General features: G+C 48.4%; 1 protein-coding gene across 1 annotated transcript in view; it reads left to right on the top strand.

Annotated features, from left to right (window-relative positions):
* LOC141124069 (kunitz-type U19-barytoxin-Tl1a-like) overlaps nt 1-13,527 on the top strand; it is a 77,281-nt gene extending 63,754 nt beyond the window's left edge. The window contains exon 7 of the mRNA XM_073612171.1: nt 12,674-13,527. Within this exon, the coding sequence (XP_073468272.1) occupies nt 12,674-12,728 (55 nt within the window). The 3' untranslated portion in view covers nt 12,729-13,527. The remainder of the gene's footprint in view (nt 1-12,673) is intronic.
* The last annotated feature ends 11,976 nt before the right edge of the window (nt 13,528-25,503 follow it).

Below are 25,503 nucleotides of genomic sequence, written 5' to 3' on the forward strand. Positions count from 1 at the left end.
ACACTAATTGGGGAGGTGTGTGAGATGGCTTTTGTAGAGTCAGGACCGGGTTGTGGGCTCCACCCCCGCAGACAAAGGAGGTCCCGACCCAGGAGTCAGGTGGGCTCCACCCCCGCAGACAAAGGAGGTCCCGACCCAGGAGTCAGGTGGGCTCCACCTAGGAGAGAGGTGGGAGGCGGAGCAGAGAGGGGCCACTAAACCCTGGTACACACTACAAGTTCACAGTTAGTACAGCAATCTCCCCCACTGAGCTGTTGTGTTCTGACAGAGGGATGGCCCCCCGCCAGAATACTCCGATCAGCGCTCTCCACCATTGGCTGATCGGGAGTCGATCGGCTGCTGGTTTTCCAGGATGGTCGTCTGACAGAAGTCAGCCGTTTGGACAGATCAATGCACGCAGTATATAGTATATAGGTATCTCTTCAGTTACTTTTCCAGGCAAGGTGTATTTTCTCTGTTGTACTCCCACTTTGCCCTCAACAGTAATGGTGGACCTGGAATCCTTGTGTGTCCATGTACATCTCTAAATCTTATCTCAGAGATTACATATTATACAGAATGGCGTCCGTTACTATTGGGTTTACTTGGTTTAGGATATTAAAAATATAATAATCAGTCAACTGTATTTATATGGATGCAACAAGCACTTTAACCCATTATATACTGTAAGTACTCCATCCTTTCCATTTCTCCTCCCCTTCATCTCTCCATCTCCTCCCCTTCATCTCTCCATCTCCTCCCCTTCATTTCATCATCTCCTCCCCTTCATTTCATCATCTCCTCCCCTTCATCTCATCATCTCCTTCCCTTCATCTCTCCATCTCCTCCCCTTCATCTCATCATCTCCTCCCCTTCATCTCACCATCTCCTCCCCTTCATTTCACTATCTCCTCCCCTTCATCTCTCCATCTCCTCCCCTTCATCTCATCATCTCCTCCCCTTCATTTCATCATCTCCTCCCCTTCATCTCACCATCTCCTCCCCTTCATTTCACTATCTCCTCCCCTTCATCTCTCCATCTCCTCCCCTTCATTTCATCATCTCCTCCCCTTCATTTCATCATCTCCTCCCCTTCATCTCATCATCTCCTCCCCTTCATCTCATCATCTCCTCCCCTTCATCGCATCATCTCCTCCCCTTCATCTCATCATCTCCTCCCCTTCATTTCATCATCTCCTCCCCTTCATCTCATCATCTCCTCCCCTTCATCACATCATCTCCTCCCCTTCATCTCATCATCTCCTCCCCTTCATCTCATCATCTCCTTCCCTTCTTCTCATCATCTCCTCCCCTTCATCTCATCATCTCCTTCCCTTCATCTCTCCATCTCCTCCCCTTCATCTCATCATCTCCTCCCCTTCATTTCATCATCTCCTCCCCTTCACCTCATCATCTCCTCCCCTTCATCTCATCATCTCCTCCCCTTCATTTCACCATCTTCTCCCCTTCATTTCATCATCTCCTCCCCTTCATCGCATCATCTCCTCCCCTTCATCACATCATCTCCTTCCCTTCTTCTCATCATCTCCTCCCCTTCATCTCATCATCTCCTCCCCTTCATCTCACCATCTCCTCCCCTTCATCTCATCATCTCCTCCCCTTCATCGCATCATCTCCTCCCCTTCATCTCATCATCTCCTTCCCTTCATCTCTCCATCTCCTCCCCTTCATCTCATCATCTCCTCCCCTTCATTTCATCATCTCCTCCCCTTCACCTCATCATCTCCTTCCCTTCTTCTCATCATCTCCTCCCCTTCATCACATCATCTCCTTCCCTTCTTCTCATCATCTCCTCCCCTTTATCTCATCATCTCCTTCCCTTCATCTCTCCATCTCCTCCCCTTCATCTCATCATCTCCTTCCCTTCTTCTCATCATCTCCTCCCCTTCATCTCATCATCTCCTTCCCTTCATCTCTCCATCTCCTCCCCTTCATCTCATCATCTCCTCCCCTTCATTTCATCATCTCCTCCCCTTCACCTCATCATCTCCTTCCCTTCATCTCTCCATCTCCTCCCCTTCATTTCACCATCTTCTCCCCTTCATTTCTTCATCTCCTCCCCTTCATCTCATCATCTCCTCCCCTTCATCGCATCATCTCCTCCCCTTCATCTCATCATCTCCTCCCCTTCATCTCTTCATCTCCTCCCCTTCATCTCATCATCTCCTCCCCTTCATCGCATCATCTCCTCCCCTTCATCTCATCATCTCCTCCCCTTCACTTCTCCATCATCTCCTCCCCTTCATCTCACCATCTCCTCCCCTTCATTTCACCATCTTCTCCCCTTCATTTCTTCATCTCCTCCCCTTCATCTCATCATCTCCTCCCCTTCATCTCATCATCTCCTCCCCTTCATCTCATCATCTCCTCCCCTTCATCTCATCATCTCCTTCCCTTCATCTCTCCATCTCCTCCCCTTCATTTCACCATCTTCTCCCCTTCATTTCTTCATCTCCTCCCCTTCATCTCATCATCTCCTCCCCTTCATCTCATCATCTCCTCCCCTTCATCTCATCATCTCCTCCCCTTCATCTCATCATCTCCTTCCCTTCATCTCTCCATCTCCTCCCCTTCATCTCATCATCTCCTCCCCTTCATCTCACCATCTCCTCCCCTTCATCTCATCATCTCCTCCCCTTCATCTCATCATCTCCTCCCCTTCATTTCATCATCTCCTCCCCTTCATCTCATCATCTCCTCCCCTTCATCTCATCATCTCCTTCCCTTCATCTCTCCATCTCCTCCCCTTCATCTCATCATCTCCTCCCCTTCATCTCACCATCTCCTCCCCTTCATTTCATCATCTCCTCCCCTTCATCTCATCATCTCCTCCCCTTCATCACATCATCTCCTCCCCTTCATCTCATCATCTCCTCCCCTTCATTTCATCATCTCCTCCCCTTCATCTCATCATCTCCTCCCCTTCATCTCATCATCTCCTCCCCTTCATCGCATCATCTCCTCCCCTTCATCTCATCATCTTTTCCCCTTCATTTCTCCATCATCTCCTCCCCTTCATCTCATCATCTCCTTCCCTTCTTCTCATCATCTCCTCCCCTTCATTTCATCATCTCCTCCCCTTCATCTCATCATCTCCTTCCCTTCTTCTCATCATCTCCTCCCTTTCATTTCATCATCTCCTCCCCTTCATCTCATCATCTCCTTCCCTTCATCTCTCCATCTCCTCCCCTTCATCTCATCATCTCCTCCCCTTCATCTCATCATCTCCTCCCCTTCATTTCACCATCTCCTCCCCTTCATTTCATCATCTCCTCCCCTTCATCTCATCATCTCCTCCCCTTCATTTCATCATCTCCTCCCCTTCATTTCATCATCTCCTCCCCTTCATCTCATCATCTCCTCCCCTTCATCTCATCATCTCCTCCCCTTCATCGCATCATCTCCTCCCCTTCATCTCATCATCTCCTTCCCTTCTTCTCATCATCTCCTCCCCTTCATTTCATCATCTCCTCCCCTTCATCTCATCATCTCCTTCCCTTCATCTCTCCTCCCCTTCATTTCACCATCTTCTCCCCTTCATTTCTTCATCTCCTCCCCTTCATCTCATCATCTCCTCCCCTTCATCTCGTCATCTCCTCCCCTTCATCGCATCATCTCCTCCCCTTCATCTCATCATCTCCTCCCCTTCATCTCATCATCTCCTCCCCTTCATCGCATCATCTCCTCCCCTTCATGTCATCATCTCCTCCCCTTCATCTCATCATCTCCTCCCCTTCATCGCATCATCTCCTCCCCTTCATGTCATCATCTCCTCCCCTTCTTCTCATCATCTCCTCTCCTTCATCTCATCATCTCCTCCCCTTCATTTCTCCATCATCTCCTCCCCTTCATCTCATCATCTCCTCCCCTTCATTTCTCCATCATCTCCTCCCCTTTATCTCATCATCTCCTTCCCTTCATCTCATCATCTCCTCCCCTTCATCTCATCATCTCCTCCCCTTCATTTCTCCATCATCTCCTCCTCTTCATCTCATCATCTCTTCCCCTTCATTTCTCCATCATCTCCTCCCCTTCATCTCATCATCTCCTTCCCTTCATCTCATCATCTCCTTCCCTTCATCTCATCATCTTCTCCCCTTCATCTCTCCATCTCCTTCCCTTAATCTCATCATCTCCTCCCCTTCATTTCATCATCTCCTCCCCTTCATCTCATCATCTCCTCCCATTCATCTCATCATCTCCTCCCCTTCATCGCATCATCTCCTCCCCTTCATCGCATCATCTCCTCCCCTTCATCTCATCATCTCCTCCCCTTCATCTCATCATCTCCTTCCCTTCTTCTCATCATCTCCTCCCCTTCATTTCATCACCTCCTCCCCTTCATCTCATCATCTCCTTCCCTTCATCTCTCCATCTCCTCCCCTTCATCTCATCATCTCCTCCCCTTCATCTCATCATCTCCTCCCCTTCATTTCACCATCTCCTCCCCTTCATTTCATCATCTCCTCCCCTTCATCTCATCATCTCCTCCCCTTCATTTCATCATCTCCTCCCCTTCATCTCATCATCTCCTCCCCTTCATCGCATCATCTCCTCCCCTTCATCTTATCATCTCCTTCCCTTCTTCTCATCATCTCCTCCCCTTCATTTCATCATCTCCTCCCCTTCATCTCATCATCTCCTTCCCTTCATCTCTCCATCTCCTCCCCTTCATTTCACCATCTTCTCCCCTTCATTTCTTCATCTCCTCCCCTTCATCTCATCATCTCCTCCCCTTCATCGCATCATCTCCTCCCCTTCATCTCATCATCTCCTCCCCTTCATCTCATCATCTCCTCCCCTTCATCTCATCATCTCCTCCCCTTCATCTCATCATCTCCTCCCCTTCATCGCATCATCTCCTCCCCTTCATCTCATCATCTCCTCCCCTTCATCTCATCATCTCCTCCCCTTCATCGCATCATCTCCTCCCCTTCATTTCTCCATCATCTCCTCCCCTTCATCTCATCATCTCCTCCCCTTCATTTCTCCATCATCTCCTCCCCTTCATCTCATCATCTCCTTCCCTTCATCTCATCATCTCCTTCCCTTCATCTCATCATCTTCTCCCCTTCATCTCTCCATCTCCTTCCCTTCATCTCATCATCTCCTTCCCTTAATCTCATCATCTTCTCCCCTTCATCTCATCTCCTCCCCTCCATCTCTCCATCTCCTTCCCTTCATCTCTCCATCTCCTTCCCTTCATCTCATTATCTCCTTCCCTTCATCTCATCATCTCCTTCCCTTCATCTCATCATCTTCTCCCCTTCATCTCATCATCTCCTCCCCTTCATCTCATCATCTCCTCCCCTTCATTTCTCCATCATCTCCTCCCCTTCATCTCATCATCTCCTTCCCTTTATCTCATCATCTCCTCCCCTTCATCTCTCCATCTCCTTCCGTTCATCTCATCATCTCCTTCCCTTCATCTCATCATCTTCTCCCCTTCATCTCATCATCTCCTCCCCTTCAATTCATCATCTCCTCCCCTTCAATTCATCATCTCCTCCCCTTCATCTCATCATCTCCTCCCCTTCATTTCTCCATCATCTCCTCCCCTTCATTTCTCCATCATCTCCTCCCCCTCATCTCATCATCTCCTTCCCTTCATCTCATCATCTCCTTCCCTTCATCTCATCATCTTCTCCCCTTCATCTCTCCATCTCCTCCCCTTCATCTCATCATCTCCTCCCCTTCATCTCATCATCTCCTCCCCTTCATTTCACCATCTCCTCCCCTTCATTTCATCATCTCCTCCCCTTCATCTCATCATCTCCTCCCCTTCATTTCATCATCTCCTCCCCTTCATCTCATCATCTCCTCCCCTTCATCGCATCATCTCCTCCCCTTCATCTTATCATCTCCTTCCCTTCTTCTCATCATCTCCTCCCCTTCATTTCATCATCTCCTCCCCTTCATCTCATCATCTCCTTCCCTTCATCTCTCCATCTCCTCCCCTTCATTTCACCATCTTCTCCCCTTCATTTCTTCATCTCCTCCCCTTCATCTCATCATCTCCTCCCCTTCATCGCATCATCTCCTCCCCTTCATCTCATCATCTCCTCCCCTTCATCTCATCATCTCCTCCCCTTCATCTCATCATCTCCTCCCCTTCATCGCATCATCTCCTCCCCTTCATCTCATCATCTCCTCCCCTTCATCTCATCATCTCCTCCCCTTCATCGCATCATCTCCTCCCCTTCATTTCTCCATCATCTCCTCCCCTTCATCTCATCATCTCCTCCCCTTCATTTCTCCATCATCTCCTCCCCTTCATCTCATCATCTCCTTCCCTTCATCTCATCATCTCCTTCCCTTCATCTCATCATCTTCTCCCCTTCATCTCTCCATCTCCTTCCCTTCATCTCATCATCTCCTTCCCTTAATCTCATCATCTTCTCCCCTTCATCTCATCTCCTCCCCTCCATCTCTCCATCTCCTTCCCTTCATCTCTCCATCTCCTTCCCTTCATCTCATTATCTCCTTCCCTTCATCTCATCATCTCCTTCCCTTCATCTCATCATCTTCTCCCCTTCATCTCATCATCTCCTCCCCTTCATCTCATCATCTCCTCCCCTTCATTTCTCCATCATCTCCTCCCCTTCATCTCATCATCTCCTTCCCTTTATCTCATCATCTCCTCCCCTTCATCTCTCCATCTCCTTCCGTTCATCTCATCATCTCCTTCCCTTCATCTCATCATCTTCTCCCCTTCATCTCATCATCTCCTCCCCTTCAATTCATCATCTCCTCCCCTTCAATTCATCATCTCCTCCCCTTCATCTCATCATCTCCTCCCCTTCATTTCTCCATCATCTCCTCCCCTTCATTTCTCCATCATCTCCTCCCCCTCATCTCATCATCTCCTTCCCTTCATCTCATCATCTCCTTCCCTTCATCTCATCATCTTCTCCCCTTCATCTCTCCATCTCCTTCCCTTCATCTCATCATCTCCTTCCCTTAATCTCATCATCTTCTCCCCTTCATCTCATCTCCTCCCCTTCATCTCTCCATCTCCTTCCCTTCATCTCTCCATCTCCTTCCCTTGATCTCATCATCTCCTTCCCTTCATCTCATCATCTTCTCCCCTTCATCTCATCATCTTCTTCCATTCTTCTCATCATCTCCTCATTTCTCCATCATCTCCTCCCCTTCATCTCATCATCTCCTACCCTTTATCTCATCATCTCCTCCCCTTCATCTCTCCATCTCCTTCCGTTCATCTCATCATCTCCTTCCCTTCATCTCATCATCTTCTCCTCCCCTTCATCTCATCATCTCCTCCCCTTCATTTCTCCATCATCTCCTCCCCTTCATCTCATCATCTCCTCCCCTTCATTTCTCCATCATCTCCTCCCCTTCATTTCATCATCTCCTCCCCTTCATCTCATCATCTCCTTCCCTTCATCTCATCATCTCCTTCCCTTCATCTCATCATCTTCTCCTCTTCATCTCATCTCCTCCCCTTCATCTCTCCATCTCCTTCCCTTCATCTCTCCATCTCCTTCCCTTCATCTCATCATCTCCTCCCCTTCATCTCATCATCTCCTTCCCTTCATCTCATCATCTCCTCCCCTTCATCTCATCATCTCCTCCCCTTCATCTCTCCATCTCCTTCCATTCATCTCATCATCTCCTTCCCTTCATCTCATCATCTTCTCCCCTTCATCTCATCATCTCCTTCCCTTGATCTCATCATCTCCTCTCCCTCATCTCATCATCTCCTTCCCTTCATCTCATCATCTCCTCCCCTTCATCTCATCATCTCCTCCCCTTTATCTCATCATCTCCTCCCCTTCATTTCTCCATCATCTCCTCCACTTCATCTAATCATCTCCTCCCCTTCATTTCTCCATTATCTCCTCCCCTTCATCTCATCATCTCCTTCCCTTCATCTCATCATCTCCTCCCCTTCATCTCTCAGTCATCTCCTCCCCTTCATTTCTCCATCATCTCCTCCCCTTCATCTCATCATCTCCTACCCTTCATCTAATAATTTCCTCTTCATTTCTCCATCATCTCCTCCCCTTCATCTCAACATCTCCTTCCCTTCATCTCATCATCTCCTCCCCTTCATTTCATCATCTTCTCCCCTTCATCTCATCATCTCCTCCCCTTCATTTCTCCATCATCTCCTCCCCTTAATTTTTCCATCATTTCCTCCCCTTCATCTCTCCATGTCCTCCCCTTCATTTCTCCATCTCCTTACTTTCATTTCTCCATCTCCTCCCCTTCATTTCATCATTTCCTCCCCTTTATTTCTCCATCATCTCCTCCCCTTCATTTCTCCATTATATCCTCCCCTTTATCTCATCACCTCCTCCCCTTAATTTCTCCATCATCTCCTCCCCTTCATCTCATCATCTCCTTCCCTTTATCTCATCATCTCCTCCCCTTCATCTCTCCATCTCCTTCCGTTCATCTCATCATCTCCTTCCCTTCATCTCATCATCTTCTCCCCTTCATCTCATCATCTCCTCCCCTTCAATTCATCATCTCCTCCCCTTCAATTCATCATCTCCTCCCCTTCAATTCATCATCTCCTCCCCTTCATCTCATCATCTCCTCCCCTTCATTTCTCCATCATCTCCTCCCCTTCATTTCTCCATCATCTCCTCCCCCTCATCTCATCATCTCCTTCCCTTCATCTCATCATCTCCTTCCCTTCATCTCATCATCTTCTCCCCTTCATCTCTCCATCTCCTTCCCTTCATCTCATCATCTCCTTCCCTTAATCTCATCATCTTCTCCCCTTCATCTCATCTCCTCCCCTTCATCTCTCCATCTCCTTCCCTTCATCTCTCCATCTCCTTCCCTTGATCTCATCATCTCCTTCCCTTCATCTCATCATCTTCTCCCCTTCATCTCATCATCTTCTTCCCTTCTTCTCATCATCTCCTCCCCTTCATCTCATCATCTCCTACCCTTCATCTAATAATTTCCTCTTCATTTCTCCATCATCTCCTCCCCTTCATCTCAACATCTCCTTCCCTTCATCTCATCATCTCCTCCCCTTCATTTCATCATCTTCTCCCCTTCATCTCATCATCTCCTCCCCTTCATTTCTCCATCATCTCCTCCCCTTAATTTTTCCATCATTTCCTCCCCTTCATCTCTCCATGTCCTCCCCTTCATTTCTCCATCTCCTCCCCTTCATTTCATCATTTCCTCCCCTTTATTTCTCCATCATCTCCTCCCCTTCATTTCTCCATTATCTCCTCCCCTTTATCTCATCACCTCCTCCCCTTAATTTCTCCATCATCTCCTCCCCTTCATCTCATCATCTCCTCCCCTTCATCTCATCATCTCCTTCCCTTCATCTCATCATCTCCTCCTCTTCATCTCATCATCTCCTCCCCTTCATCTCATCATCTCCTCCCCTTTATCTCATCATCTCCTCCCCTTCATCTCATCATCTCCTGCCCTTCATCTCATCATCTCCTCCTCTTCATCTCATCATCTCCTCCCCTTCATCTCATCATCTCCTCCCCTTCATTTCATCATCTCCTCCCCTTCATCTCATCATCTCCTCCCCTTTATCTCTCCATCTCCTCCCCTTCATCTCATCATCTCCTCCCCTTCATTTCTCCATCATCTCCTCCCCTTCATCTCATTATCTCCTTCCCTTCATCTCATCATCTCCTTCCCTTCATCTCATCATCTTTTCCCCTTCATTTCTCCATCATCTCCTCCCCTTCATCTCATCATCTCCTTCCCTTCATCTCATCATCTCCTCCCCTTCATCTCATCATCTCCTTCCCTTCATTTCATCATCTTCTCCCCTTCATCTCATCATCTCCTCCCCTTCATCTCATCATCTTCTCCCCTTCATCTCATCATCTCCTTCCCTTCATCTCATCATCTCCTCCCCTTCATCTCATCATCTCCTCCCCTTCACTTCTCCATCATCTCCTCCCCTTCATCTCATCATCTCCTCCTCTTCATTTCTCCATCATCTCCTCCCCTTCATCTCATCATCTCCTCCTCTTCATTTCTCCATCATCTCCTCCCCTTTATCTCATCTTCTCCCCTTCATCTCTCCATCTCCTTCTCTTCATCTCTCCATCTCCTCCTCTTAATTTCTCCATCTCCTCCCCTTCATTTCTCCATCTCCTCCCCTTCATCTAATCATCTCCCCCCTTCATCTAATCATCTCCTTCCCTTCATCTCATCATCTCCTCCCCTTTATCTCATCATCTCCTCCCCTTTATCTCATCATCTCCTCCCCTTCATTTCTCCATCTCCTTCCCTTCATCTCATCATCTCCTCCCCTTCATCTCATCATCTCCTCCCCTTTATTTCTCCATCATCTCCTCCCCTTCATCTCATCATCTCCTTCCCTTCATCTCATTATCTTCTCCCCTTCATTTCTCCATCATCTCCTCCCCTTCATCTCATCATCTCCTTCCCTTCATCTCATCATCTCCTTCCCTTCATTTCATCATCTTCTCCCCTTCATCTCATCATCTCCTCCCCTTCATCTCATCATCTCCTCCCCTTCATTTCTCCATCATCTCCTCCCCTTCATCTCATCATCTTCTCCCCTTCATCTCATCATCTCCTTCCCTTCATCTCATCATCTCCTCCCCTTCACTTCTCCATCATCTCCTCCCCTTCATCTCATCATCTCCTCCTCTTCATTTCTCCATTATCTCCTCCCCTTCATCTCATCATCTCCTCCCCTTCATCACATCATCTCCTCCCCTTTATCCCATCTTCTCCCCTTCATCTCTCCATCTCCTTCCCTTCATCTCTCCATCTCCTCCTCTTAATTTCTCCATCTCCTCCCCTTCATTTCTCCATCTCCTACCCTTCATCTCATCATCTCCTCCCCTTCATCTCATCATCTCCTCCCCTTCATCTCATCATCTCCTCCCCTTCATTTCTCCATCATCTCCTCCCCTTCATCTCATCATCTCCTTCCCTTCATCTCTCCATCTCCTCTTCATTTCTCCATCATCTCCTCCCCTTCATTTCTCCATCTCCTCCCCTTCATCTCATCATCTCCTCCCCTTCATCTCATCATCTCCTCCCCTTCATCTCATCATCTCCTCCCCTTCATTTCTCCATCATCTCCTCCCCTTCATCTCATCATCTCCTTCCCTTCATCTCTCCATCTCCTCTTCATTTCTCCATCATCTCCTCCCCTTCATCTCATCATCTCCTCCCCTTCATTTCTCCATCATCTCCTCCCCTTCATCTCATCATCTCCTTCCCTTCCTCTTATCATCTCCTCCCCTTCATTTCTCCATCATCTCCTCCCCTTCATCTCTCCATCTCCTTCCCTTCATTTCTCCATCTCCTCCCCTTCATCTCATCATCTCCTCCGCTTCATCTCATCATCTCCTCCCCTTCATTTCTGCATCATCTTCCCCCCTTTATCTCATCATCTCCTTCCCTTCATCTCTCCATCTCCTTCTCTTCGTCTAATCATCTCCTCCCCTTCATCTCATAATCTCCTTCCCTTCATCTCTCCATCTCCTCCCCTTCATTTCTCCATCATCTCCTCCCCTTCATCTCATCATCTCCTTCCCTTCATCTCTCCATCTCCTCTTCATTTATCCATCATCTCCTCCCCTTCATCTCATCATCTCCTCCCCTTCATCTCATCATCTCCTTCCCTTCCTCTTATCATCTCCTCCCCTTCATTTCATTTTTTCCTCCCCTTCATTTCTCCATCATCTCCTCCCCTTCATCTCTCCATCTCCTTCCCTTCATCTCTCCATCTCCTCCCCTTCATCTCTCCATCTCCTTCCCTTCATCTCTCCATCTTCTTCCCTTCATCTCATCATCTCCTCCGCTTCATCTCATCATCTCCTCCCCTTCATCTCATCATCTCCTCCCCTTCATTTCTGCATCATCTTCTCCTCTTTATCTCATCATCTCCTTCCCTTCATCTCTCCATCTCCTCCTCTTCATTTCTCCATCTCCTTCTCTTCGTCTAATCATCTCCTCCCCTTCATCTCATCATCTCCTTCCCTTCATCTCTCCATCTCCTCCTCTTCATTTCTCCATCATCTCCTCCCCTTCATCTCATCATCTTCTCCCCTTCATTTCTCCATCATCTCCTCCCCTTCATTTCTCCATCATCTCCTCCCCTTCATCTCATCATCTCCTCCCCTTCATCTCATCATCTCCTCCCCTTTATCTCCTCATCTCCTCCCCTTCATCTCATCATCTCCTCCCCTTCATTTCTCCATCATCTCCTCCCCTTCATATCATCATCTCCTTCCCTTCATCTCATCATCTCCTCCCCTTCATCTCATCATCTCCTCCCCTTCATCTCATCATCTCCTCCCCTTCATCTCATCATCTCCTCCCCTTCATCTCACCATCTCCTTCTCTTCATGTCATCATCTTCTCCCTTTCCTCAGTTTATCTCCTCCCCATCTCCCCACCTCTTCCCCTTCCTCTCTCCATCTCCCCACCTCTTCCCCTTCATCTCTCCATCTTCTCCTCTCCTCCAATTCATCTCTCCATCATCTCCTCCCCTTCCTCTCTCCATCATCTCCTCCTCTTCCTCTCTCCATCTTCTCCCCTTCATCTCTCCATCATCCAATCTTCATATCACATTTTTCTTCCCTTCTTCTCACTTTTTTTGCATTTAAAAAACACATCTCTTCTCAAATTTTCTCCATCATCTCACCACCTTCTTCTCCTCTCTTGGCCTCAGGAAGAAGATGAAGAAGCAGCAGCATAAGAGAGTTCCAGACACAGAGATGAAATAACTTCCACCAGTTGATGAGGATATGAAAAGCATTTTATATCATGTCTGAAATAATAATAATAATACTACTAAAATTGTGTAACTACAGAAACCAATATAAATGTTAAGAACCCGTAATACATTTAGGATAAGTTTTGCGTTTTTTGAAGATCTGCAGAGCAGACACTATAGAGGTACAGTATGTGTGGTCAATGGACAGTATGAGAGTTGATTTACTAAAACTGGAGAGAGTAAAATCTAGTGCAGCTCTGCATAGAAACCAATCAGCTTCCAGGTTTAATTGTCAAAGTCCAATTGAACAGCTGAAGTTAGAAGCTGATTGGTCTCTATGCACAACTGCACCAGATTCTTCATTCTTCAGTTTTAGTAAATCAACTCCTATGGTTTAAATGTAATCCTCACAGGGGGTGTTATCATATCATGTAGAGAACCATATAGCACCGCTATGCAGGCTGACTCAAATGGTATCTTCCAAGTCCAACCTGGCATTATGCAGTTAAAGCAATCCAAGAAGAAGATCAGTTGCACAGTGAGAATAAAATAATTCGGAATTCGGCTTGGCATGCATCCGGCAAATGGCGGAATTGCAGTCACTGTCCATGTTCTCCGGATTCATTTGTTAACAGAGAGGTCCTTACATTTCATCTCCCAAATCCATGCAACCGGAGGAGGATTTAGATTATCATAATCTTTAGTTTAAATAAGTGATTAACTTGTATGTGTCTTTTATGTAACCTGCTGCAACTTTTGTATATATGCCTGCCACCTTTTGGATATTAAATATAAATTTAAGACTTTTAGCTTGTTGATTGCTCTAAACTATCCAATAATTGAACCTGTTGTGATGTGTGTGCTGGGAAAAGAAAGATTGATTGGGTTATCGTGGTAGAAGGGACTATTGGTACAAAGTTTATTTTCCCAAACTTTGGGAAAATGCTTGAGATTTTGGTAAAATTTAGCTGTAGTGGCAAAATGCATTAGAGTCAATAGGGAAGGTGAGGGTGGCTTTTAAGGATACAATGGGCTTAAAATGGCTCCTAAAGGGTATGGAAGCTCCTTTTCTCTATTATAGACTTGTTCTTGTGCCAAAGTGGCCTCTCAGAAGCCTTGATATTTTACATCATGACAGAACACAAACAACAATCATATGTATGTACAGTACATAAAAACTATAAAATACAAGAAACACTACGGCCCCAAAAATGAACACAAAAACAGTCGATCTTTCTTTTCCAAGCATATCTTGCAGAAAAATCACCCCATTCCTCCCTATTGGCAGATATAGGCAAGCCATGTTACTGCTGAAAAAAGCAGGGTGAATGTTTGCAGAGTCCGGTTATGTGAGAGAGCTCTCTGACCAATACCATCCACAGTCTGTGCCGGAGAGCTCTCAGACCAGAGGTGTCCACAGTCTGTGCCGGAGAGCTCTCTGGCCGGAAGAATCCACAATCTATGCTGGAGAGCTCTCTGACCAGAAGTGTCCACAGTCTGTGCTGGAGGGCTCTCAGACCAGAAGTGACCACAGTCTGTGCTGGAGAGCTCTCTGACCAGAAGTGTCTGCAGTCTGTGATGGCAAACTCTCTGACCAGAAGTCTCAGCAGTCTGTGATGGAAATCTCTCTGACCAGAAGTCTCTGCAGTCTGTGCTGGAGAACTCTCTGACCAGAAGTGTCCACAGTCTGTGCCGGAGAGCTCTCTGACCAGAAGTGTCCACAGTCTGTGCTGGAGGGCTCTCAGACCAGAAGTGTCCACAGTCTGTGTTGGAGAGCTCTCTGACCAGAAGTCTCAGCAGTCTGTGCTGGAAAACTCTCTGACCAGAAGTCTCCAAAGTCTGTGCCAGAGAGCTCTCTGACCAGAAATGTCCGCAGTCTGTGCCGGAGGGAGAGATCTCTGACCAGAAGTCTCTGCAATCTGTGCCGGAGAGCTCTCTGACCAGAAGTGTCCGCAGTCTGTGCCGGAGAGCTCTCTGACCAGAAGTCTCCGCAGTCTGTGCCGGAGAGCTCTCTGACCAGAAGTCTCCGCAGTCTGTGCCGGAGAGCTCTCTGACCAGAAGTCTCCGCAGTCTGTGCCAGAGAGCTCTCTGACCAGAAGTCCACAGTCTGTGCTGGAGAGCTCTTAAACCAGAAGTGTCCACAGTCTGTGCTGGAGGGCTCTCAGACCAGAAGTGTCCACAGTCTGTGCTGGAGAGCTCTCTGACCAGAAGTGTCTGCAGTCTGTGATGGCAAACTCTCTGACCAGAAGTCTCAGCAGTCTGTGATGGAAATCTCTCTGACCAGAAGTCTCTGCAGTCTGTGCTGGAGAACTCTCTGACCAGAAGTGTCCACAGTCTGTGCCGGAGAGCTCTCTGACCAGAAGTGTCTACAGTCTGTGCTGGAGGGCTCTCAGACCAGAAGTGTCCACAGTCTGTGTTGGAGAGCTCTCTGACCAGAAGTCTCAGCAGTCTGTGCTGGAAAGCTCTCTGCAGTCTGTGCTGGAAAGCTCTCTGACCAGAAGTCTCCAAAGTCTGTGCCAGAGAGCTCTCTGACCAGAAATGTCTGCAGTCTGTGCCGGAGGGAGAGATCTCTGACCAGAAGTCTCTGCAGTCTGTGCCGGAGAGCTCTCTGACCAGAAGTGTCCGCAGTCTGTGCCGGAGAGCTCTCTGACCAGAAGTCTCCGCAGTCTGTGCCGGAGAGCTCTCTGACCAGAAGTCTCCACAGTCTGTGCCGGAGAGCTCTCTGACCAGAAGTCTCCGCAGTCTGTGCCGGAGAGCTCTCTGACCAGAAGTGTCCGCAGTCTGTGCCAGAGAGCTCTCTGACCAGAAGTCCACAGTCTGTGCTGGAGAGCTCTTAAACCAGAAGTGTCCGCAGTCTGTGCCATAGAGCTCTCTGACCAGAAGTGTTCGCAGTCTGTGCTGGAGAGCTCTCTGGCTGGAAGAATCCACAATCTATGCTGGAGAGCTCTCTGACCAGAAGTGTCCACAGTCTGTGCTGGAGGGCTCTCAGACCAGAAGTGTCCACAGTCTGTGCTGGAGAGCTCTCTGACCAGAAGTGTCTGCAGTCTGTGATGGCAATCTCTCTGACCAGAAGTCTCAGCAGTCTGTGATGGAAATCTCTCTGACCAGAAGTCTCAGCAGTCTGTGATGGAAATCTCTCTGACCAGAAGTCTCTGCAGTCTGTGCTGGAGAACTCTCTGACCAGAAGTGTCCACAGTCTGTGCCGGAGAGATCTCTGACCAGAAGTGTCCGCAGTCTGTGCCATAGAGCCCTCTGACCAGAAGTGTCCGCAGTCTTTGCTGGAGAGCTCTCTGACCAGAAGTGTCCACAGTCTGTGCCAGAGAGCTCTCTGACCAGAAGTCCCTGCAGTCTGTGCTGGAGAGCTCTCTAACCAGAAGTGTCTGCAGTCTGTGCCATAGAGCTCTCTGACCAGAAGTGTCCGCAGTCTGTGCCGGAGAGCTCTCTGACCAGAAGTGTCCGTAGTCTGTGCCGGAGGGAGAGATCTCTGACCAGAAGTCTCCGAAGTCTGTGCCGGAGAGCTCTCTGACCAGAAGTGTCCGCAGTCTGTGCCGGAGAGCTCTCTGACCAGAAGTCTCCGCAGTCTGTGCCGGAGAGCTCTCTGACCAGAAGTCTCCGCAGTCTGTGCCGGAGAGCTCTCTGACCAGAAGTGTCCGCAGTCTGTGCCAGAGAGCTCTCTGACCAGAAGTCCACAGTCTGTGCTGGAGAGCTCTTAAACCAGAAGTGTCCGCAGTCTGTGCCATAGAGCTCTCTGACCAGAAGTGTTCGCAGTCTGTGCTGGAGAGCTCTCTGGCTGGAAGAATCCACAATCTATGCTGGAGAGCTCTCTGACCAGAAGTGTCCACAGTCTGTGCTGGAGGGCTCTCAGACCAGAAGTGTCCACAGTCTGTGCTGGAGAGCTCTCTGACCAGAAGTGTCTGCAGTCTGTGATGGCAATCTCTCTGACCAGAAGTCTCAGCAGTCTGTGATGGAAATCTCTCTGACCAGAAGTCTCAGCAGTCTGTGATGGAAATCTCTCTGACCAGAAGTCTCTGCAGTCTGTGCTGGAGAACTCTCTGACCAGAAGTGTCCACAGTCTGTGCCGGAGAGATCTCTGACCAGAAGTGTCCACAGTCTGTGCCATAGAGCCCTCTGACCAGAAGTGTCCGCAGTCTGTGCTGGAGAGCTCTCTGACCAGAAGTGTCCACAGTCTGTGCCAGAGAGCTCTCTGACCAGAAGTCCCTGCAGTCTGTGCTGGAGAGCTCTCTAACCAGAAGTCTCAGCAGTCTGTGCTGGAAAGCTCTCAGCAGTCTGTGCTGGAGAGCTCTCTGACCAGAAGTCTCAGCAGTCCGTGCCGGAGAGCTTTCTGACCATTAGTCTCAGCAGTCTGTGCTGGAAAGCTCTCTGACCAGAAGTCTCAGCAGTCTGTGCCAGAGAGCTCTCTGACCAGAAATGTCCACAGTCTGTGCCGGAGGGAGAGATCTCTGACCAGAAGTCTCTGCAGTCTGTGCCGGAGAGCTCTCTGACCAGAAGTGTCCGCAGTCTGTGCCGGAGAGCTCTCTGACCAGAAGTCTCCGCAGTCTGTGCCGGAGAGCTCTCTGACCAGAAGTGTCCGCAGTCTGTGCCATAGAGCTCTCTGACCAGAAGTGTCCGCAGTCTGTGCCATAGAGCTCTCTGACCAGAAGTGTCCGCAGTCTGTGCCATAGAGCTCTCTGACCAGAAGTCTCAGCAGTCTGTGCTGGAGAGCTTTCTGACCAGAAGTCTCAGCAGTCTGTGCCGGAGAGCTCTCTGACCAGAAGTCTCAGCAGTCTGTGCTGGAAAGCTCTCTGACCAGAAGTCTCCAAAGTCTGTGCCAGAGAGCTCTCTGACCAGAAATGTCCACAGTCTGTGCCGGAGGGAGAGATCTCTGACCAGAAGTCTCTGCAGTCTGTGCCGGAGAGCTCTCTGACCAGAAGTGTCCGCAGTCTGTGCCGGAGAGCTCTCTGACCAGAAGTGTCCGCAGTCTGTGCCAGAGAGCTCTCTGACTGGAAGCATCCACAATCCATGCTGGAGAGCTCTCTGACCAGAAGTGTTCACAGTCTGTGTCGGAGAGCTCTCTGACCAGAAGTCTCCGCAGTCTGTGCCGGAGAGCTCTCTGACCAGAAGTGTACGCAGTCTGTGCCGGAAAGCTCTCTGACCAGAAGTGTCCACAGTCTGTGCTGGAGAGCTCTCTGACCAGAAGTCCACAGTCTGTGCCGGAGACCTCTCTGACCAGAAGTCTCTGCAGTCTGTGTCGGAGAGCTCTCTGACCAGAAGTCTCAGCAGTCTGCGCCGGAGAGCTCTCAAACCAGAGGTGTCCACAGTCTGTGTCGGAGAGCTCTCTGACCAGAACGCTCCGCAGTCTGTGCCAGAAAGCTCTCTGGCCAAAATCGTCCACAGTCTGTGCTGGAAAGCTCTCTGACCACAAGTCTCCGAAGTCTGTGCCGGAGAGCTCTCTGACCAGAAGTGTCCCGCAGTCTGTGCCGGAGGGAGAGATCTCTGACCAGAAGCGTCCGCAGTCTGTGCCGGAGAGCTCTCTGACCAGAAGTGTCCGCAGTCTGTACCGGAGAGCTCTCTAACCAGAAGTGTTCGCAGTATTTCCCAGATATCTCTCTGACCAGAAGTCTCCGCAGTCTGTGCCGGAGAGCTCTCAGACCAGAGGTGTCCACAGTCTGTGTCGGAGAGCTCTCTGACCAGAACGCTCCGCAGTCTGTGCCAGAAAGCTCTCTGGCCAAAACCGTCCACAGTCTGTGCTGGAAAGCTCTCTGACCACAAGTCTCCGAAGTCTGTGCCGGAGAGCTCTCTGACCAGAAGTGTCCGCAGTCTGTGCCGGAGGGAGAGATCTCTGACCAGAAGCGTCCGCAGTCTGTGCAGGAGAGCTCTCTGACCAGAAGTGTCCGCAGTCTGTGCCGGAGAGCTCTCTAACCAGAAGTGTTCGCAGTATTTCCCAGATATCTCTCTGACCAGAAGTCTCCGAAGTCTGTGCCGGAGAGCTCTCTGACCAGAAGTGTCCGCAGTCTGTGCTGGAGGGAGAGCTCTCTGACCAGAAGTGTCCGCAGTCTGTGCCGGAGAGCTCTCTGACCAGAAGTGTCCGCAGTCTGGGACAGAAGTCTGTAATTTGTCAGTGGTGGCAGCGTGCTTACCCAGGTCTGGGGTGGAAATCCTACATTATGTTCTCTGCTTCTTCTGACTCCTCCCAGTTCACCCCCCCCCCCCAATAACAAGTAGTTCAGGGTGAGCCCCCACCTGGGAACCATTCCACCCCTTGCTAAAGAAGCACCCGAGCAGCAGGGGATACTTTTTGAGCCTCTATTAACTGGAAGTTTAACAGCAACTGTCTTTATGTTCTTAATTCTGGAGTGTGCCTCCACCTAAAGGGTCTTATGGTAGCAATAGGGACTCCCACTATTATTAGATATTTGCCCTTGAAGGATATGGGTCCACAAATGAAGTATTTTAAGTGCTTTTCTTGAACCTGGTAGGACAGGACAAAAAGGGTGGAATACTCAAACCCCACATGGGACTCCTACAGTTCATTTGGTAGCCATCACTAAGTCCCAGAATCTAGAAGCACCCTACAGAACATCTGCTGGAATAGTTCAGCTCCACAATACAAGAGGTTCAAGTGTAACTCCAGCATCAGATCTCTTCCTAGACCCACATGGTTTTCCTTCATAAAGATGAAGGTGATACACTCTAGGCCCCTACTCCAGCCCTGAAGCCTAAAGCCCAGCCCAGCACACAGCCTGCTCAACATGGGACCTCGCCCCTAAGACCTCTTCCAAAGAGAGGGGTACAAAAAGGAACCTTCCAGAACACGGAATCCCTGCTTTGTCAAAGCAAAATTCACCCCACTGATGACAAGATCACAAGGGGTTGAACAGCAGCCACACACCGGACTCTGGAGCCTCTTCAACAGAGCTACTGACAGGTGACGTCATCCATATCATCCCTGGGTGCAATGCTCTGCAAGATAAAACACAGCACATCCTGGTGGGGAGATAAAGGGGAGGAGTAGTTCATCTGTTCTTTCTGCACCCAGGGATGGATGAAATCTGCACCTCCATTTTATTAGGAAGGAGGCTGATGCTTGCTGTGTTAAATTGGTAGAAATAAATGAGGAGGGTTAGGGTTAGGTTGGTTCATCCCATTACCATATTACTGGGACATCGTAAGGTATAGGTTTAGGTTGATTCTCCACTATCACAGTATTATTGGGACATCTTAGGGTTAGGCTGGTCCTCTCCTGTCACCATGTTATTGGGATATCTTAGGGTTAGGCTGGTTCTCCCAGTCATCATATTATTGGAACATTTTAGGGGTTAGGTTGAGGTTGGTCCTCTTTCCTCGCTGTATTATTGGGACATCTTAGGGTTAGGCTGGTCCTCTCCTGTCACCACTCTATTGGGACATCTTAGGGTTGGGTCTAGGTTCATCCTCTCCCATCACCATGGTATTGGGACATCTTAGGGTTAGGTAAGGTATAAGGTTTAGGTTGGTTCTCCACTGTCACCATATTATTGGGACATCTTAGGGTTAGGCTGGTCCTCTCCTGTTACCACGCTATTGGGACATCTTAGGGTTGGGTCTAGGTTCGTCCTCTCCCATCACCATGGTATTGGGACATCCTAGGGTTAGGGTAGGTATAAGGTTTAGGTTGGTTCTCCATTGTCACCATATTAGTGGGACATCTTAGAGTTAGGCTGGTCCTCTCCTGTCACCACGCTATTGGGACATCTTAGGGTTGGGTCTAGGTTCATCCCCTCCCGTCACCATGGTATTGGGACATCTTAGGGTTAGGGTAGGGTTAGGGTTAGGGTTAGCGTGGTGACTGGTCCTCTCCTGTCACCACGCTATTGGGACACCTTAGGGTTGGGTCTAGGTTCGTCCTTTCCCATCACCATGGTATTGGGACATCTTAGGGTTAGGGTAGGTATAAGGTTTAGGTTGGTTCTCCACTGTCACCATATTATTGGGACATCTTAGGGTTAGGCTGGTCCTCTCCTGTCACCACGCTATTGGGACATCTTAGGGTTGGGTCTAGGTTCATCCTCTCCCGTCACCATGGTATTGGGACATCTTAGGGTTAGGGTAGGGTTAAGGTTAGCGTGGTGACTGGTCCTCTCCTGTCACCACGCTATTGGGACATCTTAGGGTTGGGTCTAGGTTCGTCCTCTCCCATCACCATGGTATTGGGACATCTTAGGGTTAGGGTAGATATAAGGTTTAGGTTGGTTCTCCACTGTCACCATATTATTAGGACATCTTAGGGTTAGGCTGGTCTTCTCCTGTCACCACGCTATTGGGACATCTTAGGGTTGGGTCTAGGTTCAGCCTCTCCCATCACCATGGTATTGGGACATCTTAGGGTTAGGGTAGGTATAAGGTTTAGGTTGGTTCTCCACTGTCACCATATTATTGGGACATCTTAGGGTTAGGCTGGTCCTCTCCTGTCACGTATTATTGGGACATCTTAGGGTTTGGGTAGGTATAGGGTTAGGTTGGTCCTCTCCTGGATGACATTTAGATTGCTCTGCATAACTCCTCAATGGGGAGTCCTAATGAGACAAGAAATCTGGAGGGATGGGGAGGAGCCCGGACACATAACGACAGTCACGCTGGATGGCCGCGCCTCCATCTGACCCGCTGCTGCTGCCTGATGCCGGAACGTGCTGAGACGTCGAGAGGAGAGGGGAATGGCGCATGGCAGTACAAGGCTCTAGCCCCTAGCAAACCAAGAGGCTGCAGACACAGGCTTCTGGACCCCGCTGCCACCCGCAGACCCGATACTGCTGCTCCCTCTATGACTTTTGTGGCTACTGCTCCAGCCAGAATCCACAGTTATTGGATCTAGGTGGATTTGGGCAGCTGCCAGCATATCAGTGAAAAGACCACTGAAACATCGAATAGATGCTCCGAGGGATCACTCAGCCTTTAGCCCTAGCCTCCAGCTCCAGCTCTGCTTACAGATCGCCATCATAACCCTGTCTAAGGAATCTAGAGAAGGGGGAGAAAATTTGGCTGAGTGCAGGAGACTGGTAGATATGGTTCATTAAATGACTATAAACTGCTGTGTGTATACCCTATAATACTACTGAAATGTCCCGTGCATAGTCTTGAATTCTCTACAAGGCCCTTGCTGAGGTATTACCTTGCTTGAATCAGTAGTGAACGGTTTGCTGAAAATTGCTGTGTGAAAACCCTCCTACAGACAGGGCTGGACTGGGATAAAAATTTGGCCCTGGACTTCATCCAGACCGGCCCACTTTAATTGTGCAAACAAGCACAAAAACAGCATATAAACTATACGCAATTGTGCAAAAAAAACATAAGTAGCATAACATAAGGAGTCCTCACTAACCTCTTTTATTATTTCACTTATTCTCCTCTGTATTTTTCTCATCTTAACTGCGTGAAGTTGAGGACGAACAAAGAAAGCCATTACTTTGACAGGCTGTCACTGAAACCAGCCCACTGAGCCATCGGCCCACCGGGAAACTCCCTGTAGTCCCGATGGCCAGTACATGCCTGCCTACAGACTATTTTTCATCTTTTTCACTGAAGAATTACCATGCTTGATTGGGGACTGGCTCTTATGAAAGTATCAGGACCTTAAAGGGGTTTTGCCCTGAAGGTGCGTAGTGAACTGTTTGCTGGGGGGTCGGAGGAAAGAGAACAGGACTGGTAGTTCTGAAGGGAAGTCTGACTGGTCAGAAAGATTTTTATTTTTTTAGTACATCCTAACATAAGGTGAATATTTGGATGTAGCATATATTGCTGCACTTGTCTTAAAAAAAAAACTCTACCTTCCCATTGAGTATTCTTGAAATATAGCCTTCAAGTATAATCTACCCACTTATTAACTCATTCAGCAAAAATGAGAGGCAAATCAAATAATGCTGGAACGGGTAAAGCCGCTTAACCAACCCCGAGCCCAGGAGGTATTCAACGCTATCTGTCAGCAGAAACAAGCATAACTGAAGATGGGTCTAGTAGTCCCAGGCAAGGGGCCTCAGCACGGTCCGGGGCTGGTGGGCAAAAAACGCTGGAGGAGGAGGCTAGGGTGGGAAGGTCTAATATCTGACATCAACACGGCCAAGAAGTACTGGGGGTAGTTCTCAAGGATGCCCAAAAGTGCAAAGTGGAGAGCAAAAGAAGAAAGGAGATGTAGAACTATCAGCTGAGGAGGAAGCAAGATCAGGAGAAGACCAGGCGAGTGTACCTCAAAATTCAAGAGATCTTGGCTCAATTTGAAGTGTCACTGAAAACGGATGTTGCGGCAGTCCGGTCAGATATTGGGCAGGTCCTTGGTCGAGTGGAAGAGATGGAGGAAAGGTTGGATAAGTATGATCAAAGGCTGGAGGATATGAATGAGCAGATGAAGTCTCTACAGAGAGTTAATAGATCTCTCTCGTATAGAATGGAGGATAAGAAAATCGAAGCCGACGCAAAAATTTAAGTACAAGAGTGTTGTAATATGTTGGCCGATTTATGTATAATGTTGTATTGGAGTGCCATGTTGACCAGAAATTCAGTTGAACTGTCCAAGTCAACCGAATTTTACCATATCAAGGGGACAGTTGAAGACTCTTTGATGTGTTGATCTTATGCAAGTCTACCTAGGTGTGTGAGGTGAGGTATGGCCTGTAAACCTTGAAATTGAACATTTCAAAGGTTACATTGTTTAAAGGACCATAGAAGAAGTATTTATTGATGGTAATTAGACTTGAGGGGGTAACAATAAGATCAAAGAGTATTTTGGATTGACCTAGCAGAAACTCCCTCCTAGTGGATTCGTTTTTCAGAGAGGACATTCAAGCTGGCATTTAGTCAGTATAGTTCTGTCTGTGTATGACTATGAAGGCGCAGACCTAGGAAAAATGGGACTCTGAATTATATTTCCTCTGTCGGATTTTTTGTCATCTGTGGACTTTGGACTTTGTTCTGTGTTGGAAGTCAATGAAGTGCATCTCTCTGGAAGAATTGGGTTGCTGCGGAAGAGTACTTACATCATCATTATAAGAACAACTATTAATTATCTACACCTAGTATACATTTCATATATCACTACAAAGAGGTTTAACGGAGAAGTATAAAGATGATGAATTAATGGGAAGGATGCGTGAATTATTTAACCCTATGCTGGGAAGAGAAATTTTAATCAATTTTAAAAATCTATAGAATGCACAGGGTTACAAGGTACCAAATCCAGGCTGGTGACACCCCCAAGAGATGTGATAGTGAGCTTTCACTATGCAGAAGAAAAATTGATAATCATGGAAAAAACACGGAAGTATACGCTATACATAATCTCACCTGCGCTAAGACGCGCCCTTTCGGTATAATGGTAAACAGACATGACCACAGCTTACGTCCTCATCTCAGCACGACTGCCCCCTCCTGGGCAGAGGCTCTCGGCTTTTATTCATGCACACTAAGGAAGTCACAAACAGGAAGCCCTGGCCCCAACAGCCAATCGCTTCCTCCACAGGATATGACCTCACAGGATATGAGTTTATACAAAAACCAAAGACTACCGTTCCTGCTGATGGGAGATTATCTGCAGGTATAAGCCACGGCACCACAATTATGTTGATCAGGCACACAGGGGTGACACAAGCGCACATCCTCTAAACCGATAATGTCTTTGCAGAGCGAACACATCCCCCCAGACGATCGTTCTGTGCATCACACAGGGGCCCTTTCGCCGGCAGACATATCCTCACTCTGCAAACACCTCTCTCCAACCTCAGGAAGCTTTTCACTACCAATCGGATCTCAACCAGCGTCAGTCTGCCCCAGTCAGCTCTTTGGAGCGAGTTGCGGGAGAACTAACACTGGTAGAAACTAGGACAGCGATGGCGAACCTCGGCACCCCAGATGTTTTGGAACTACATTTCCCATGATGCTCATGGACTCTGCAGTGTAGTTGAGCATCATGGGAAATGTAGTTCCAAAACATCTGGGGTGTCAAGGTTCGCCATCACTGCACTATGACAATACATATTAAAATACATCTTCATAAAATTTCCACAACACTTTGGCAAAAAGAAGACTCCTTAAGACAGGGGTAGGTAACCTCGGCCCTCCAGCTGTTTTGAAACTACAAGTCCCATGAGACATTGTAAGACCCTGACAATCACAGGCATGACTCCTAGAGGTAGAGGCATGATGGGATTTGTAGTTTCACCACAGCTGGAGGGCCGAGGTTGCCCACCCCTGTCTTAAGCCATTAACAGAGCAAATGCGGACAGTTAATGTATCATATTGATGGGGTTTTCCAGCTTGTCTTAAGGGAAAAAAGGATCTCTGAACTGCAGTTTTGAGATTCCCTGAAGATCTGAGGGACTTTTGTAGTAAGCTGGATCTTCTTACCCCCACCCCTACTGGGATGAGAAGAAAACACTGGAATGCCAATAGCTCCAAGTAACATGAGATGGTCTCACAATGACGGGAGGTGGGGAGGAGGGAATAGGGTATGAAATGGGTAGAGGATCTATTTGGACCGATTCCCTCTTTCTAATCAACTTCTTTCCACAGATGGAAAATGGAGTGAGGAAGATCCATTGACTCCATTGATATATAAAGAGGGGGAGTAGAAGATCAAAGAGGGAAGAAGGAGAGAGAAGAAGTGGAAAGAAAAAGGAAATAAAAGGGAAAGAGAGTAGGCAAGGTGGCAGGGGAGGGGGAGGGGGTGGGTGGGATTTGGGGACCCAGCGGGTGGTTGTAAGTGTCAGGAGTAGTTGCCCCTTTGGAGGTATTGACACGAGGCGACACCTAGATAGATGCCA

Source organism: Aquarana catesbeiana, linkage group LG01 (assembly GCF_042186555.1).
Source record: "Aquarana catesbeiana isolate 2022-GZ linkage group LG01, ASM4218655v1, whole genome shotgun sequence".
Classification (NCBI taxonomy): Eukaryota; Metazoa; Chordata; class Amphibia; order Anura; family Ranidae; genus Aquarana; species Aquarana catesbeiana.